Source organism: Micromys minutus (assembly GCF_963924665.1).
Source record: "Micromys minutus genome assembly, chromosome: 29".
Classification (NCBI taxonomy): Eukaryota; Metazoa; Chordata; class Mammalia; order Rodentia; family Muridae; genus Micromys; species Micromys minutus.
Genome location: NC_137964.1, coordinates 6,348,419 through 6,367,829, shown reverse-complemented (window position 1 = coordinate 6,367,829; position 19,411 = coordinate 6,348,419). Strand labels below are relative to the sequence as shown.

At 44.6% G+C, this 19,411-nt stretch overlaps 1 protein-coding gene across 2 annotated transcripts in view; it reads left to right on the top strand.

The window, feature by feature from the left end:
• Positions 1-19,411, top strand: part of FLT1 (fms related receptor tyrosine kinase 1) — a 161,005-nt gene that overhangs the window by 84,082 nt on the left and 57,512 nt on the right. For both annotated transcript variants that reach the window (XM_080941158.1, XM_080941157.1), the window contains 2 exons: positions 675-983; positions 5,584-5,730. In XM_080941158.1, the coding sequence (XP_080797284.1) occupies positions 675-983; positions 5,584-5,730 (456 nt within the window). The remainder of the gene's footprint in view (positions 1-674; positions 984-5,583; positions 5,731-19,411) is intronic.

The following is a 19,411-nucleotide window of genomic DNA, read 5'->3' as shown; positions in this document are numbered from 1 at the left end:
TATTGACCGTTTTCAAAATCTGGAAACAGGTTTACCTACATTTGCAGAAGAAACCTTTGTTTTCCTCTTGTGTATATGTATAACTGTCCCCACTGGAAGAATCTGAGTAGGTGAATAACCCAATTGTGGCATGGCCCAATTGTGCCAACGGCCCACAGGCCGACAGAAAGGCCCGGAACTCTGCTCATAAGCAATAGGGAGGCAGCCATTGTGAAGCAAGGGAGAATTGGCTCTGACCAGCTCTCCCAAACTCACCCCTAAGGAACTGTTTGGAACCAGCTCCCCTGGACACAGACTTTGGGTTTTTAGTACAAATTGCTCCTAAGTTTTTTTATTATTTTACTCTCCTTGAATGTCAGCTTACCAGGAGGAATGAGGTTCTTATCCCAAGTCAGGAAAGCCAGTTCCTTGTGAAGAACAACTGGGACAAATAAAAAAAAGTTACCATCCCCAAACCTGCCCTGGTTTTGTATTTCCTGTGTCACTTGGGATGGGCTCAACTCTACAGGCTCTTCCTGCTTTGTTTGAGCACCTCCCCTAACACAAAAAGACAGGACACTTGTCCCGGCTGATGCTCGGGCTGAGAGGATCCGAGTGGCGATCCTTAGTTCGAGCCAAGTCTGAATATCTCATTGCGAGACTCTGGTCTGAAGTTCTTTGTTGTTCTTTTCTAGATGTGCCGAATGGCTTCCACGTTTCCTTGGAAAAGATGCCAACCGAAGGAGAGGACCTGAAACTGTCCTGTGTGGTCAATAAATTCCTGTACAGAGACATTGCCTGGATCCTGCTACGGACAGTTAACAACAGAACCATGCACCACAGCATCAGCAAGCAAAAAATGGCCACCATTCAAGACTACTCCATCACTCTGAACCTTGTCATCAAGAATGTGTCTCTGGAAGATTCGGGCACCTATGCCTGCAGAGCCAGGAACATATACACAGGGGAAGAGATCCTCCGGAAGACAGAAGTTCTTGTTAGAGGTGAGCACTGCGGCAAAAAGGCTATTTTCTCTCGGATCTCCAAACTTAAAAGCAGGAGGAATGATTGTACCACAGAAAGTAATGTCAAACATTAAAGGACTCATTGAAAAGTAACGGTTGTCTCTTATCATCTTGGTTTATTGTTAATGTTGCTAACTTTCAGGCCCAGAGGAGATGGTCCTCCCAAAATGAGTTTGGACTCGATAGCATAAGAAACCCCAGTGCCTGCTGGCCCGGGCTGCTCTCTGGGTCACCTGGTGTGTGTTTGAATTTGAAGATCCCTGAATTCTGCCTTCTCTTGTGTGTTTGCTCTTCTGGCTTCTGCCTGATAGCAGCAACCTGGGACTCACCTTTTCTTCCATTCTGATGCCAACCTCTTTTGAGATTATATATAAATATATATATATATTATTTTTTAAGTTGTGAAGCTGAAAAAAAACTGAATAATTTAAACAAATGCTGGTCTCTGCCAAAGATGGACACGAATAAGTTAATCTTTCAGCACAGGATGAGTACAGTTGGATTTGAGTCTTTGTCGGGTGTCTACCTGGTTTTATTTTTAACTACTGCATTTTGCTCTTGATTTGTAAATAGTTCCTGGATGACAAGTTATAATGCTTATTTATTTGAAAGTTGTTCTCTCTCTCTCTCTCTCTCTCTCTCTCTCTCTCTCTCTCTCTCTTAACATGAAGTATATTGATCTTAAACTGAGGGGTTGGGGGTTCTAAGATGGATTCCAGGGGCACAAGATGTTGATGTAATTCTGAGAGTAAAGCTTTGTCCCAATGTGAATTATGAAGGTTCATCAGGTCTGCTCCACCGTCCTCTGTCCATCCCAGGTAATGACATGTATTTCCTGCCACAGTCAGATACTGTTTCTCATTGTCCTTGACTGGACTGACAGCCCCTGACTGCAGGCAGGTGTGTGTAGCAAGCCTTCATTCAAAATACTCATGGCCCCTGGTACCGTTTTAAAATTCCTCAAGCTTTGGTGACAGTCAGAGATGTTCACAACCCACGTGTCCAGGTTATAAAGGTTGTTGTGAGTGGAGATTTAATGCAATCTTCTTGATGGTTATTGAAAAAAAAAATCTACCCATTAAAAAAAGAAAAAGGCCACCTCCTCTATATGCGAATGTTAATGGGACATTTACGGAGATTAAGAAATTGCAGAAGTTAAGAAATTACAAAAAAAAAAAAAAAAACAGCATTAAAACTATTTAAATGCCTGCCTTTTTTAAAAAAATAATCAAGAGCAATTACATTTTAAACTTGCACTTGAAGGAAAGGTACTTTTAACGTGCATTGTTGCTCTGTTTCTATGCATGGTTTCCTTGTCTGATTGATCTCTGTATGTGAATTATAGGGCTGGGGGAAGCCAGCAATGATGACCAAAATAGTGGGGGCTGAGAAACTTGTGGCTGGGTAGTTCTGTAGGCGGTGACAACATGGAGGGCCTCGAGCTTGGGAATTCACCAGCCTGCTTCTTCCTTTAGGCTAACAGGCTGCTGTCCCAGGGCTAAACTTGTCTTTCACGTGGGAATTGCTTTTGTCCAGTGTGAAAGAGTAAACAATAGCATTTCCCCCAAATGCCAGCTTTATGGAGCCCCAAATGCTGTGAAAACAATCAGTAGCCTGGAAGTTGTCAGCCCAGAGAAAAGAATAATCAATTGTGTCGTGAAGTTTTACCTATGGCTCTTTGGCCTGGCCTCTTTGTTCATTCTGAGGCAATGTCTTCCTTTGGGGAAACAATACCTCAGCACCATTAGGAACTTTCAGGGGGCTCAGTTTGTAAGAAAACTGTTTTTTTTAATAAGAAAAAAAAGGGAGAGAAATGAAGGGTTTAGGGAGCTGTCTCTGACCTGAGCATGCGCATGCAAAGCCTGCTCATCCCCCTGAGGGGAAGGTGTGCATTCCAAGAGACAGTTTTAAGAATTCCATTCATTGTTGTATAATCAATCCTAACAAAATATTCTTCCAAAACAAGAAATAAAAAATATAACCCAAAAAAAAAAAAAAAAAAAAAAAAAACCCAGAAAGAAAGAAACTATTGTATAGATTCTTTTTTTTTTTTTTTTTTTTTATTCTTCTTTGGGTATGAAGGGAGAGGGGGCGAGGAGGGAGGGTTATGAGGCTGGTTCCTCAGCCCCTTCCAAAGTAGAAAAAACAAAAACTACCCCCTCCATCTTTAGAGACCTGAAGACCATGCCAGCAACCCTGGGGGTCCTACCTAAAAGAGCCCCTTGTGGGTAGTTGTCTTCAGCTACTGATGACCAGCAAAAATGTTCTATTAATTGGAATCTTCCTAATAGTGAGGTCAGCCTGTGTTAACTGTGGGTTTCTTTCCTACCAACTATAAATGGATACCATGTACTTCTGCTCCTTAAAATGTCAAACTACATTGTTACAAAGTAGGCAGACTTAACTGAAGTCTGATTCTTAGGCCGAGCACTGCCTGTAGACAGTAGCCAAAAGACGAGACACTTAGCATATAGCATATTTTTCATGACTAAATCCTAATACTTTAGAAGGTGTGTGTGAGCCTTGTTTTCAAATGAGGAGTTCTGTGTTTATTTTGCGGCTTTATACGCTGCTTGTGTGAAGTTTGTGTCCTACAGCTAGCCCCTTTGGGTGTCCTTTGCAACGTATTTGTTAAAACAAACCATCTTCTTCTAAATAGACCTGTCAGGGAAACTCAGAACCTGTTTGTACAGATGATATTATAAACTGTAGCTATGACAATAATTCGTGTTTTATAGGCCTTGGATCCAAAAGTCTTTTAAAGCCTGTGAGCAGTGATACATTGTGCTGTCGGGGCTGACACTGGTAATAGTGAGTGTGCCAGAGGGAGCTAGGAAATTAATGCACGGGGTCTGACCTTTAAGTACAAGCTGGGAGTCAGCTGGGCACTGTTGGATGCTTATTGGCGGTGCGTTCTTTCTTACCTTGTCATATCTCACTGATGTTTTGTAAAGATGTCAACATTGTAACGAGCATGCGTGCACAAGTCATTATAGACTGCAAGTTTTATGTGGGCTGCAATTCCAATTAAGAAAAGCTGCTTGACGGATGGAGTCTAACACGGACAGAGGGAGACACTGAAAGAGGCAACAGTAAGAGTATTCTCATGTAGCCTACCCTAGAAGAAGGCATTTAATCAACCAGCACTTCCTTCAACGCGTGCCTTCAGATGCCATTCCATGTTAAACAAGACTACTGATAAGCTATGGAGACCAAAACCAATAATAACCCTGCTACTACTTCATCGTGTTCCATGATGGTAATTCTTCTTAACCTGGGATGTCAAAATGGCCTTAACAAATGCTGATCCTGAGAGTTTTCCTACAGGAATTTAAAGAGAGAGGTGTGGGGCCCGCAGCAGACTCCTGCAGGGGACGTGGAATCCAGACCAGAACTTCACCTGTAGCCTAACCATTCCTAAGCTGCCCTCTCCCTGTGTTAATGTTCTAAGATGAGGAACCAAATCTGGTCAGAGAAAGCTCAGACAAGGGTGCAGAATCTGTAAGTGATACCAAAACCCTTGGGATTTCGGTCCTAGGATTTGCCAACGAGATGGGAAAGGCGGACTGGGGAGGGGTGTGCGGAAGAGACTTTAGGAGGCATTTCTATTCTTCTTTCTTGGGCTTGAGGCCCTGATCCAACCCCCACCTCACTAGAATGTACACACATCAGCAGGACTGAATGACTACTTCATTAAACAGAGACACTGTACTCATTGGGGCCCTGGGGGTACTGCCGTTCCTGTGTGGTATTTTTAATATTATAATGTATTGCATCTTAATGTATTAAATCCATTTTTTGTTGTACTATATCGGTTGGCATTTTATTAAAATAAATTGTATTGTACCATATTTGTATGTTTTAAGAGAAAATAATATAAAATATAATACTTGTGCTATTATATAGCGCAAAACCTACGAATTTGTGCCTCTGCCTCTTGAATGGACTTTTTCGTTGCTTGCACTTGGGAAGGGGGGGGGAGGGAGGGAGTTACCAATAAAGCACTGAGTAATTTCAGAATTTTCCTGTTTGCTCTGCTGCCTCGAAGTATAGACTATGGAGTAACACGACCCAGTCCATGAAACTCAGTACACACACAGGAGCCATCGGCTAGTGGGCTCAATCCAGAAAACAAACACAAAATGTAAGCTAACACTGGCCCATCCTACATGTGTAATAGGAATATTAAAAAAAAAATATATATATATATATATATATATATATATATATATATATATACACATAACTCTACACACACAACCATGTGTTTTGTGTTTAGCTCATGTTTAGCTCCCAAAATATATGAAATATTTAGAAAAGCTTTACCAAAGAAGAAAATGAGTTGGTATGTTAGTATCTAAAAATAGAAAGTCCGACCTAGTTTTTTACCTACCCATATTTTAGCACTTTGCAATTTGTTGTCACGGCTTATTAAGAAAAGCATTGGCTTTAACCAGCAAAAAGAAAAAGCGATAAATGGGCGTGGAGGCCTTATGGTTGGTCACCTTGGTGGGTTCTGTCTCTAAGATGTCCATCTGACTCTATGATATAAATAACCACGCCCCCTCTTTTTCACTAGATTTGGAAGCACCGCACCTGCTTCAAAACCTCAGTGACCACGAGGTGTCCATCAGTGGCTCCACGACCTTAGACTGTCAAGCTAGAGGTGTCCCTGCGCCTCAGATCACGTGGTTCAAAAACAACCACAAAATCCAACAAGAACCGGGTAAGAGAGTCTCCCTTGCTCCCTGCTCTTCCGGGTCCGCCATTCCCCGCCCCCTTCTCCCCCTTCCCGGCTTTCCCCTCCCCCGCTCTCCCTCTCCTCCTAGGCTTCCTATCACCTGCTCTCCAGCATCTAGAACCTTACCTTCCGCTTACAGACTACACTCAGCTTTCAAGAAGGAATAACACTAGAAAGGGTCCTTACAAGTCTGTCCCGAGTACCTTCAACAGCCCACTGAGAAAGAAATGGAAAGACCACCCGGGGAAGTGTCTCAATTGGCCTTCCAGCTGGGAGAGGGAGGAGAGCCTGGGTTGGCTTGAGGATTTCATAGGTATTTTTTGGAAATTTTTAAATTTTGTGGGTTCGAGTGTTTCATTTGCCTGTGTATACCTGCTTTCCACCTGAGTGTCTGGTATCCTAGGAGACCGGAAGAGGGTGTCAGGATCCCCCTGGAACTGGAATTAGAGACAGCTGTGAGCCACCATGAGGATGCTAGCGATCAAACCTGGTATCCTCTGGAAGAGCAGTCGGTGCTCTTGATAATCTCTCTCTCTCTCCGACCAAATATTGTATAGTTTTAAGCACTTAGTATATAAACATATATAAGGCCCTGAGAGGTCGATTTGTAATTTTAAAAATTCATCTACACTCATTTTAATAATTTGGAGAATACTATTTTATTATACTGATCAAACAAAACATTTGTTTTAAGTGCATACATGTGTGTGTGTTTGCGCGTGTGCGTGCATGCGTGTGTGAGTGCTCGTATGTGTACAGGTGACAGTGGAGGCCTGGAGAGGGCTTTAGATCTCCTAGAGCTAAAGTTGCAAGTGGTAGTGAGCTTCTTGGTGTGGGTGCTGGGAACTGAACTCAGGTCCTCTTGAAGAGCAGCAAGTGCTCTCAACCACTAAGACATCTCTCCAGCCCTAAACGAACAAACAACAAAACAAAAATAAAAACAAACAAGAAAACCAACTTTCTAACTTAAAACTAACTGGTCTGACTTTTATTCTTTCAAAAATAAAGCCAGCTAGACTAAAACCAAAGACTATAAACAATGTCTTCTGCCTGCTTCGTGGGGTACCTAAGTAAGATTAAGCTTACTGGAACTTTTTGGTTAACAATTATATTTGTAGTAAAGTGTAAAATTGCCACTTGTCGATGATGTCCAAGGGCCTCCTTCAATGCCCATATTGTAAATAGGATTACCATTTAGCCACCGTGTTTGACAACGTGACAGTGTAGAGAAGTCCTAAAACCCAGTCTTCCACTCAGAACACCTGTGTGGGTCCAACCTTGGAACGAGGCCATAGCAGAGTCAGGCTGGACAACAGTGTCCTAGGGAGGGGTTACATTCCACAGCCCAAGGTCAGCTTGTCACAGTTTCTCTAGAATTAGCACATCTGCCACAAGAATGCAGCACACTGGGACCCACTTCTCCAAAGGGCCTTCCTCTCGCTCAAAGGAGGCAGCTTGCCCCTGAGTCCTTTTTTCCTAATGAAATACTTCTCTCTCACTGAGGTTATTTAAAAGTTCAGTTACTTGGTGGTGGTGGTGGTGATGGTGTGTGTGTGTATGTGTGTGTGTGTGTGAGAGAGAGAGAGAAAGAGAGAGAGAGAGAGAGAGAGAGAGAGAGATCAACCTATTTCTTCTATTTTCACACTACATTATTATTTTTAAAGGTTTATCACTAATTATGTGTATAAGTATGTAGGTATGTGCACATGCATGCAGGTGCCTGAGGAGACCAGGCACTGGGCTCCTCTGGAGCTGGAGTCACAGGCAGTGTTAGCCGAACTCGATCCTCCGCGAGTGCCTTCCTTGCTCTTAGCTGCTGAGCCGTGCCTTCGCCTCCCTGTATCCTGTTTTAGTCATCAGTTGAGATGCAGTTCCCTCCAATGGACAGATAGTCTCCACAGTGCCCTCTACTCACGGTGCTTGGCAGTCGGGCCAGTGTTCCAGGAGTGAGGCCGATGGCTTTTGGAGATTGTGCACGATCGCTAGTAAGCTCGTTGGGGAACACAAATGCCTGGTCTGAGGCAGGCTCTATATCACAGAGTTATCAGTTACTGAAGACATCTTGGAATATCCTTAGGCCAATATGGAGAATAGATAATGTGGCCCAAAGAGATTATATGCTTACCCAAAATGACCTATTGCCAAGATGCTAGTTTGTAGTAAATTACTCTCCTGAGGTTAAAAAGGTGAGTGACCATGTGGATAAACACATAGTTCATAAAAAAGTAACTTCTTTCCCCTATAAATCAGAGTCCACGTCAATATAATAAAGACCCAAGAGTCCCTACAGAAGCCCGGTAAAGTGATTTTAACCCTGTGTTCTCCAAATACTCCATCATACACAGCACATATTCCAGGAAGCACTAACAAAAAAATGGGGACTGGCCCTTTGAGAGATGTGAATCTGGTCTAAATTCAGTTGCCAGACCTTAAATTTGAGTTAGAGTCAAATACCATGGCTCATGCCTGTGATCCCAGCACTTGGGAGATGCGGGCACATCGGGACATCGGTGCCACCCTTGGCTACACAGCGGGTTCCAAGTCGGCTCAGGCTGCATAGACCGTGTCTCAAACAAAAAGTTCTACCAATTCTGAAAGTCTGTGGCTGTTAGGATACTGGAGAAAAGGCACAGGAAAAAAAGAGGGCCGGGACAGGGAATGCTGGGCAGGTCCACAGTATGGAGGGTCCAACACTGCCTTGGTTTTCCTGCCCTCCAGGGCCCTGTTTACCTTTGAAACTGGAAAGCCCCTGACTGCACAGAGCGTGGTGAGGTCTCGGGTGTTTCACTCCACTCAGCTGCCCACAGCCACAGCTTAATAACAGCCACTGTTTGCATTTTCTTAAGATGAACTATGCTATGCCCATCTTCTCTCTTTACTGTTCAAAGCTACTCTAGCTGAGCCACAGAGATGGAGCTTGAAGCCAAGCCCAGTGATGTGAGTTCGATCCTCAGGACCTGTGTGGTGGAAGCAGAGGACTGATTGCCACAAATAAAACCCTACTGTAACCTCTGGGGAGGGAATTCTGAACAGTAGTCACACCCCCATGAAGTTTCAAATGCAACCTGGGGTGCAACGGTCACGGCCACACACTCCATCTCCTTGGCCCCGGGTTCAACATTACCCACGAGTAACACTAAACACGCTGCCTCCATTGTGGCTGTTTCCATTACAAACCTGTGACTAAGGACCACTGGTGACCGCAGTGGCTGGTCCTGACTCTGCCAATGAGCAGCGATACACCACTGAAGCCAGTCTAAGTCTGAACGCCTGAGCATACAAGTCAGGGTGCATCTTTCACAGAAAGCCTGGCAGGTCAAAAGGGACTTCCAGGCCCATAGAATCATAGGGGCGTTGGATCCTTAACAGGATCTGGTCTGCTATCATTGTGACTTGTTAACTAACAACTCCTCAACCTTCCAAAGAAAATAGGAGAGAGGAAGCGGGACACACATGCAAGCTCATGCCCCAGTGACCATCAAATGCCTGCTGAAAGGGCTTAGGGAAGCTGGACCTTCTGCATCCTCATTTCCTCCCAGGAAAACCCTTTTGGTGGGACACAGCCATTCTTGCAAAGGAAAGCAAAGACAAGAAAGCCAGGGAGTAACTTCTTGGGCAAAAGGGCAGCAGGCAGGAACAAAGGAAGTCTTGAGTGTGCAGGCCCAGGAGAGCCTGCATACAGGCACAGAGGCTACCTCTGCCACATCAGTGGAGCAAGAAGAAAAAAAGCCCCAGCAACCACCTCACCGACTAACGCAAGCTTGGGTTCTCCTGTCTCCCTGCTGGATCCCAGGGTACCCCACTCACTGCCTGCGGCCTCTTACAGGGCTCGCCCTTCCCACCCTGCCTTTCCTGCTCCCTGTATGGCAAACGCAGGGCCCACCTGGAATCCTTGTCACCAGGCGTGTTTCTCTCCCTTTGCAAGGCTAGGAGACATCCTTTCTTCAGGGGTCCCGTTCACTCCTTAGGCAACCGCCCTGTTATTCTCTAGTTTCCTGAGTGCTTGTTTTCAAGCCTTTGAAGATAGGAGTGATTGTCTTACAGGAACTGCAAATTGCTGGCCTTCAGTCAGGCAGCAAGACCCCACGCTTCTTGAATATCCAGATCTGTTACCAGAGGCAGGCACTAAGTAGTATGACACAGTTTACAAGTCGAGTTTGGCTCCACTAATGCTGCTAGAGTTTATTTGATTGGTTGGATTGTTTAACAGTTTAGAGAGGTTCGCTGAGTTCTTCTGACTAGTTTACAGGTCCAAGCATGAAGAAAGACGGAGAGGGGACCTGGGCTTGAGTCATGATGGTGTGGGCAACGAAGGTTGTCTCTGGCCAGGTGTGACTAACACAGCCAGATGGGTCACATCTCTCACAAGATGACAGATGAGCAATATTCCAACCTGCCAGGTTAAGCATCAAAAAGTATCTAAAGCAGTGAGCACCTCTGTATCTCTCTAAATGTAACGGTTTCTAGAGAGTTTAATTTAAGGCATAGTGTAAAAACATTTTAAGGCTTATTAAAATATATGAAGCATTTTTTAAAAGCTGGGCATGATATATAAAGACAGAAGTGATTTTGAAGCCGAATCTACTTGCACTTGGGAGTTTATTGAATAAAAATTAGTTAATTGTCACCATGTGGCTCTTGGTTGGCCAGGAACTTGCAATATAGAGATGAACTAACAGGGATCCTCCTGCCTCTGACTACCCTATGCTAGGATTAAAGGGTGTGTGCCACTATGCCAGACTAATTTAAAGTTTTTAAAGGGCCAGAATTAACGCCATATCAGCTCAAGCCTCATTTGTTTACTTAATAAATGTTTCTGAGCTGCTGCTTTCTGTCTGGCACCGTGCTGGTCTGTGCAGATGTGACATGTATCTAGATTTTTATCGTCATCTGTCTCCACGCCTTGGAGTTGAGGACCAAACTCAGCTTCGTATTTGGCACTGTGACTGAGCTGAATTCTTCAGCCTGAACTCTGGATATTAAAATTAAAATGAAGTAAATGAAGCTACTATCAAAAAATGCAAACATTATATAACCAAAAAGCCAAGTCATGCACTTGTGGGCGCGTTCTCACTGGATGCAGCTTTTTCAGGCAATAACCCTCAGTGCCCAGGCCTCCTGTCTACATCCGTTGGCCTCGACATGGGAAAAAAAATGAATTAATAAAACAAGTCTAGTAGAAAACGCCTTGACTCAATCTCAGGTCTTAGATACTTGTAACATGAGAGATGGAGAAAGAGGGATTGATATCGCTAAAGGAAAGCTAGGCACCCTGGTGCTAGGACACATTCGGGTGACTGCAGGAGCTCACACAGACCCCAGGCCAGAAGGACATGCACTGCAAGTACCAAGTACTCACCACGAAGACACGTCTGACATTTGAGACAACAGATACGTTTAACGTGATTTAAAATTTACACAAGTCCCATGTATGTAATAAAAAAAAAATCACACATCCCTGTTAGCACCTACCTATTTATTTATCTATTTAGTTAGTCAGTTTTGGTTTGTTGAGATAGTTTCTCTGTGTATCCCTGGCCATCCTGGAACTTGCACCAGAGATGCCTCTGTCTTCCGAGCGCGTGTGTATGTGCGTGTGTGTGTGTGTGTGTGTGTGTGTGTGTGTGTACATGTATGCACATGAACATATCAGCACACACCACCCCTCTGCTGCCGCCACCACCACCTGGAAGTATCTACACGTTTTATGTTTCTATATCTCAGTTAAAGTAAATGTAATTTTGAAAATCTTTAATATATTAAGAAAAGAAACCCATCTTCTGTGCATTAACTTCACCACACTAAGGCTCTGAAAGGCAACAGGCTCCAGCGGTTAGATGTGGGGTGAATATAAAGAAGAAACGAGGAAGGGGGCTTGAAAGGAGTGAGAAAAGTACAGATTGTCCCATCGAAGCTCTGCAGAGAGCCTAGGACGGTGTGACAGGCTGGCAGATGGCAGAAGACGCATTTCCTCTGGAAAGAGAAGTCAGGTTAAAGCTCACGTACCACAGAGAACCTGTGATAACACACGTGTTGTGTGGAGGAACCGCAGAGCTCCGCAGAACTCCATGTCCGAGCGATAGCCGGAGATAGTCGTGATGGTGGCTGCTCGGAACGTGCTTTGGTCCTCAGAGTTAGACAGCACAGCTCCTGACTGAGAGCTCACTCCTGTTGCACCCAGACTGAAACGGTGTTGTGGGGTCACTTTGTATCCTCACTCCTTCTGCAGGCCACATGCCCAAGGGACCAGCAACTCACCTCTAGTATGTTCCTCCGACTTCAGCCATCTGCTTCTTAGATGCTCCACCATGGTCAGAATGTGTTTCGGACAGTGATGTGACTCGGCGGGTGCCCCCGAGTTGGGTTGTGGGGGAATGCTGGCGAAGTAGCTCCTGACAGCAGCACAGGCAAAGCTGAGGCGGTGACAGACGGATCCAGTTCACACTGATTCTGACACTAGTGCAGGCGTCTCAAAAGCACCACAGAGAAAAGGGTCTCTGAGCATCAACTGAGGGGAAACTCCTGCTTCTCCTCCCAGTGAGCAGAGGGAAGTGCTGATCTAAGGGTGCTCAGCAAAGCCTGCCTGGAGCAGTCATCCCACCGAACCCTGAAAGCAAATATCTGTTAACAATCCAACCAACGTCCGTGACGGTTAAAACAATGGTATTCTATCCAGAGCACCCCATGTCTCGAGTAGACTAAAGCTGGAGCAGGAGAGAAGACCTCTAAGGCAGATTAATCTTTCTTTTCAGGCGAATCTTGGTCACTAGTACTGGAGTAACTTATACAGAAAGGGATATATGTCCTGTCCCCACTCTATCATGACCCCAGAGATGTGCACCAGTGAGCACCATAGTGGGTAACCATAGTAACAGGTCAGAATCTAATTCAGGTCTGAACTGTGACTGATTGAGTAGACCTCAGCCTTTGGGGGAAGCAAGGAGAGAATGTTCCAGAGAAGGATGGGAAGGAAGGAAGAGCCTGGGCCCTAGAATCAGCCATTCAACCTGAGTTCTCCAGAAGAGAAATGGTGGCTAAATACACATAGCATGAATTTTACCATCTCAAAGGATGCAATTCAGAGGCAACAGATGCTTTTATAATACAATGCAACTATGCTGCTGTTTACTTCCTAAGGTCTTCCACCTCAAGTGGAAATCTCAGAGGGGATTAGTCGGGAAGGGAGAGAGAATATGTGTTTGGTGTATGTGTGTGTCTTTGTGGCACTAGGTCTTGGTCCCAGGGTTTTACCCAAACTTAACACATGTAACCCTTCCTAGCTATTCCTCCACTCTCAAAGCCTCTCCTTCCCCATTAAGGACTAAAAACTCTCTTTGGCTGTGACTCTCCCACACAGACTCATAGATGCAGAGACAGGCAGCCCTGTTCTAGAGAAAATTGGAACTTGAGGAACCGAACGTGGGTGAGGTGGGGGTGGGACAAAATCCAGGACAAAGCAAGAGGCCAAAATAAAAGCGATTTAGGCTCATGGGGCAAGAGGTAGAGTCTCCCAGGTGCCGTACCCTGTCTAAAGACACCAAGTAGGGGCTCAGAGCATGAGGGGCTCCCATCCCCACCTACCAGGTCCTTACACTTAGCACTGGGTGCTTAGAGAGGCAGCTTCTACATGGCTTTAGGTGCACTGTGTCTGTTCCACATGTCCAGAGTTCTCGTGGAAATCCCCATTCCTTCCAGATGCAGACTTAAAAGTCCTGAGTTGGCACACGTACATCAACAGTGCCACTGGGCTCACCACTGTGCCAGATAAGGCCAGAGGCAAAGGAGCTCGCTCTCAGGTGACCTGCTTGGTGAGCTCCGTACAGCTTAGTCGCTGCTAACACAGCTCAAGCAAGCTCAGTGCCCCTCCACTCCAGCTCATCATCCACTCGCCTCCTGTAATTGGACCAGGTCACCGTGCAGCTGACCTCCACCAAAGGGCAAACCAAACACAGGAAATGCTCTCTGGATCGGGGCTTCTTACGTTTTATGTCACACAGCCACACGGACATGAGTACAAGCAAGAGACAATCATACCAAGCATTTACTGAGAATATACCAGGAAGAAATGCATTAAAAAGGGGCTGGAGAGATGGCTCAGTGGCTAAGAGCACTGACTGCTGCTCTTCCAGAGGTCTCGAGTTCAATTCCCAGCAACCACATGGTGGCTCACAACCATCTGCTATGGGATCTGGTGCCCTCTTCTGGCCTGCAGGTATATATGTAGGCAAAATGCTACATACATAACAAACCTTTAAAAATTTCATTTCAAACAGGCCTTTGGTATACAATAGCATCTTGCATTCCATTAAAGACAAGAGCAAATTTACATTGTAATGAGTTGGCAAAAATAACTGGGAATAAGACATTGAATTTATACTTCACTAAAAATAAAAATTACAGCCAATATGTTTGACAAGCCAAGCATCGCACATGAAATCAAATAACTGCTAGAAAGAAAAGGCAAACAAAAATGGTGGAGCAGGTCTTTAATCCCAACACTGGGGAAACAGAGGCAGGCAGATCTCTGAGTTTGATTGAGGACAGCCTGATCTATAGATTGAGTTGCAGAGAAACCCTGTCCCTGAAAATAAACAGGCAAAAAAAATAAAAGAAAGAAAGAAAAACAAATAAACAAAGGCATGGATCAAATGGGCTATGCTAAATGCCTGGTTTGACATTGTAAGAGAGAGCTGGTTCCTGAGCTCGGATCACACAGTGCAGTGTATCATTTGAGAGGACTTCTGGAGATCTACCCTTATCCATGCACACTGCCCCACGTGCGTAGGCTGATAGGACCTCCCATAATCGATTTGTTCATCCTCTGTTGACAGAAAATGGTGACAGTTTTTTAACTTTAATATCAATACATCGCAATAGCTTTCCCTGAATTCAAAAAGGAACTGGGAGAATCGCTGTAGGGTAAACAGCTATGTCTTGTGGTATAAATCGAACTTTCTGGGGAGGCTATCGCAAAGGTGAACATGAGCATTTATTGGCCAGGAGTTCCCACATGTGCTTAAAAAGTTCAGGATGGGTTCAGCTCTTCACACCCACATACGTGGCGGCTCACTTTTAACTCCAGTTCCAGGTGCTCTGATGCCCTCTTCTGGTCTCCATGGAACCTGCCCTTATGTGAACACACACACACACACTCACACACACACAAAATTAAGGATAAATCTATCTTAAAAATAAAGAACTCTGACAATGGAGAAAAGCCAAGTTAAGCCTGACGTCATAATGTCTATTTGAGGTGCAAATGGTCACAGGACCGAGAGAGCAGCCAGTGTTCAGACTGAGAAGCCAGTTCAAAAAGCAGAGGCACTTATGTGGGAGTAGCAGAAAGCCCAAATGCAGTGTGCATTTACTTAACCAGATATGTGAATCCAAAACTCTACAGGTCGTATGGAAATGCTGTCCTCTTTCTAAGACGGTATAGTTCTCATCATACACAAAAGCATCGTGATTGTCCGTCACCTTAAGGCATTAATGGGAAAATGATATAATTTGCAAAGTCCTTTGGAAATACCAAATACTAAAATGCCTGGACACATTTAAATGTAGACCGAGCCCCGTGGATAAATGCAAGTCATAGTCCTGAGGGTTCAGAACAGATTTCCACAGAAACAGCCTATGGTGACGTTTCGCTTGTCACGATGGGGCTACTAACAATAACCTACACAGTCACCTGAATTATTTCTTTGCTCCAGGAACCTGGGCAAGTTTGAACTTTAGAGTGATAAAGCTAAGCGGTATGAACATTCTAGATTTGGAGCCCGGCATGCGCGTGTGGTGTGCTCACAGTGAGTGTGGAGCACTCCTGCATACAGAGCTGGCACTAATGGCAACCTTATCTTCCTAAGACAAGGCTCACAGAGACCACAAAACCACCCCCTCTCCACCACACGGCATTGTCCAGGGTCTTCACGAATTTTGCCCTTCCCCAGTTGCTGGAGGCCAGCGGGCTTTTGGCACAGTGCTGGACACTGGAGACTCAGACAAGTTAAGGCAGAGTTACTGTTCCCCAGGAGCCTACACTGGAGCAGGTAAAATTGAAAAATCCACGATATGACTGCTAAAACCCAACACATGGCAGAGTGGGGCAGGCACGGGGGCCACTGCAGTGACACAGCAGGGGTCCCGAGAGCAACAGAAGATATCTGCAACGAGGCTGGTCTACGAACGAACTATTTTTAAAAACGAGTAAGCATTAGCTTCGAAGCAAGAAAACATGTGGGAAACCCTTGCCCTTTGCCATGACCTGATAAAAGACCCAAGGCCAGGGGTCCTTTTACGGAGATAACAGAGCCTGAAGATGGAAGCCAAGACAGGGCCAGGTCATTCGTGTCCTTGATTAACAAGAATCAGAAGCTTACCCATGGGTAGTCATGTCTGATCAGCATATGCGTTTTGTATTGGCACTCACAGTGAGTGTACTAAGTGGACGTGTTTACAAACATTAACAAAAATTTAAAAAATGGAAGGGTTTGGACATTTTTTTAAAATCAGACTTCTGCCTTCTCTTTAAAATTGAAGAAGACAATCCTAGAATCAAATCTGCAGTGCTCATGAGTGTGAACTATAGGTAATTATGTCTGTAAGTCTTGCTCTGCTCCCTGTTTGTTCAATCCAATACAGGGTCTTATAGTAAAGAGAAATCTGGGATCGCTACACGGCTAAGCTGGCAACGGAGCTTGCCACCAAGCCTAACGACCTGAGTTCAATCCCTGGGGCCTATATGGTAGAGGATAGACGTAAGTTTGTCCTCTAACCTCAGCATGTGAGACACTACTGCATTAGGAAAATAAGTGTGAGAAAAAGTTAAATGATAGAAAAGAGAAGTAAATAATACTGAGTGTGCATAGGGATGGGGCAAGTGTGTGTTCGGTGGATGAAGAAACAATCTATCAGTTGTCTGAAATAAATAAGCAAGTTCATGGAAAGGACTTGGGCCATCCTCCTGGAAGTAAACTGGGAAATAATTATTGCATCAACAGAAAGTGCAATAGCCCATTATCTTAGTTAGGGTTTCCATTGCTGTGAAGAGACACCATGACCAAAGCAACTCCATTATGAAGAACAGCATTTAATTGGGGCTGGCTTACAGTTTCAGAGGTTTAGTCCATTATCATCATCATGGTGGGAATCATGGTAGCACACAGGCAGACATGGTGCTGGAGGAGTTGAGAATTCTGTATCTTGACCCGCACCTCGCCCCCAGGCAGCAGAAGGAGACTGTATACCACATTGGGCATAGCTTGAGTATGGGAGACCTCAAAGCCCACCCCCACAATGACACGCCTCCTCCAACAAGGCCACACCCACTCCAACAAGGCCACACCTCCTAATGCCTCTCCCTATGAGCCAAGCATTCAAACACATGAGTCTATGGGGGCCATTCCTATTCAAACCACCATGCCTGTTCATAAGTGAGTCTGTTGCTGCTTCTAATACTCATGTCCACAGAAGAAAGAAAATCCAGCCGAAGCAAACCCTTCAAAGAACCTAATGTGAATGTGCATGACTGACCGCTGGGGCCGGGGAAGTGGCCCAGGGCTTAAGAGCACTGGCAACTCTTGCAGAGCATTAGGGCTCTATTCCCAATATCCACATGGCAGCCCACAGTTGTCTGTAACTCTACTTCCTGGGGACTGGTGCTCTCTTCTAGTCTCTAGCTGTATACATGTAACATATAGAACATACATGTAGGCAAAATACACAAACACATAAACACAAAATAAAAATCTCTGTGTACCTAGAAATAAACTTAGCTCTAAAAGCAAGTTATTGGACTGGAGAGATGGCTCAGCAGTTAAGATCCCTGACTGTTCTTCCAGAGATCCTGAGTTCAATTCCCAGCAAACACATGGTGGCTCACAACCAACTATGATGGGATCTGATGCCCTCTTCTGGTGTGTCTGAAGAGAGCAATAGTGTACTCACATAGATAAAATAAATAATGCCTCTTTTTAAAAAAAAAAGCAAGTTATTTATAAAGAAAATAAAAACATTCAATGATACAGAAGAAGACACACACGCATAAAGAAAACCCACACACGTGAAATAAAAATAAATAAATCAAAACAAGTTTTTTTAAAGGTGTGTTAGGAAGCATCATTATGTAAATGCTGTGGCACAGAGATAGACAAATGGGTTCTTGAAAGGGTAGAGAGCCCTGTAGAGAACCACAAATACACAGAAACTTGCAGTCTCGGAACTGGTGCCTTAATTCGGTGGGAAAAGAATCGATTTTCAATAATTGGACACTCAGGTGGGCATGGCCGCACATGCCTTTAATTCCTGTACTAAGGAGGCAGAAGCAGGTGGATTGTAGCAGTGAATTAATTAAACTGTTTTGGCTCCTGGTGGGTCTGCTCCGCACTTGCCCAAGAACTCTCTGGATTCGCAAAAGACCCGCCCGCACACCTGCAGTCACTCGACAGCTAATTTTGCTATTCCTTGACTAGCTCAGTGCTTGGATACTTCTAAACCTCCCAGCGGCTAGCACTCACTTCCTCCGGTATTCCTGGCTCAACGCCTTCTAAATCTCTATTTCATCTTTGCTGCCCTGTCACCTTCTGGGCAGCCTCCCCACCATCATAGGGCCGAATTCTCTTTCCACCTACACTGTAGGATGCTTTCTCCTGCAGCTCTTAAATCTGAATCAGGGCGATTCACCCCTTTCCCCTCTCCTTCAGCCCCTTGCCCACACAATCTAAAAGTCCCGCCCAGTTTCTCTGCCCAGCCAATGGTTGTGTGGCAATTTTGTATTATCAATCCAAGGCAGCTGGGGTCAGGGACCCTCAGGTCTTATTTCTGGCTTTTGGGGGCTGAAATAAGGCAAAGCATTAGAACCAATTCCCAACAGTGGATTTCTTTGAGTATGAGGCCAATCTGGTCTTTGAAGTGAATTCCAGGACAAGAGCTACATAAGACCCTGTTTCCCCCCCTCCAAAGAATGACACCACAATGCTTAGCTGTCTGTGTGGTAAAAGATCAATTCCTTACCTCCCACTACACACCTTTCTCCAAAGAAAACTCAAAGACAGAAAACCAAATAAGAAAAAACAAAAAAAAAACCAAAAAACTCCAGTAAATACTTTTTTCTTCTTTCTTTCTTCCTTCCTTCCTTCCTTCCTTCCTTCCTTCCTTTCTTTCTTTCTTTCTTTTTCTTTCTTTCTTTCTTTCTTTTTCTTTCTTTCTTTCTTTCTTTCTTTCTTTCTTTCTTTCTTTCTTTCTTCCAAGGCAAGGTCTCACTATGTAGCTCAAACTATGTGGTCTCAAACTCAAAGAAATCCTCCTGCCTCTGCCTCCAGAGTACTGGGATTAAAGGCATGTGCCAATGTGCCCAGCTTCCAGTGAATATTTTTAAAGATTTTTATGAAGAAAGCATACAAGGAGGGCCCTTGATGATTATTAGTGGGGAGAGATTTATAAACAAGTAGCAAAAAATGCAAACTATAAGAAATAATATTAAAGGGCTACCACAAAAATAAGAGACGAGTATGTAAGGAATGAAGGAATACTGAGAGGCAACCTTTTTTTACTCTGTTTATGGTATTCAGCTTCAACTGGGATTTGATGGATAGAAAATGGCTAGATCCTGTGTGAGGAATGAGGAGCAAGGTGGACTTTTGGGGGAACGGGGGGGGGGGTCAAGACAGGG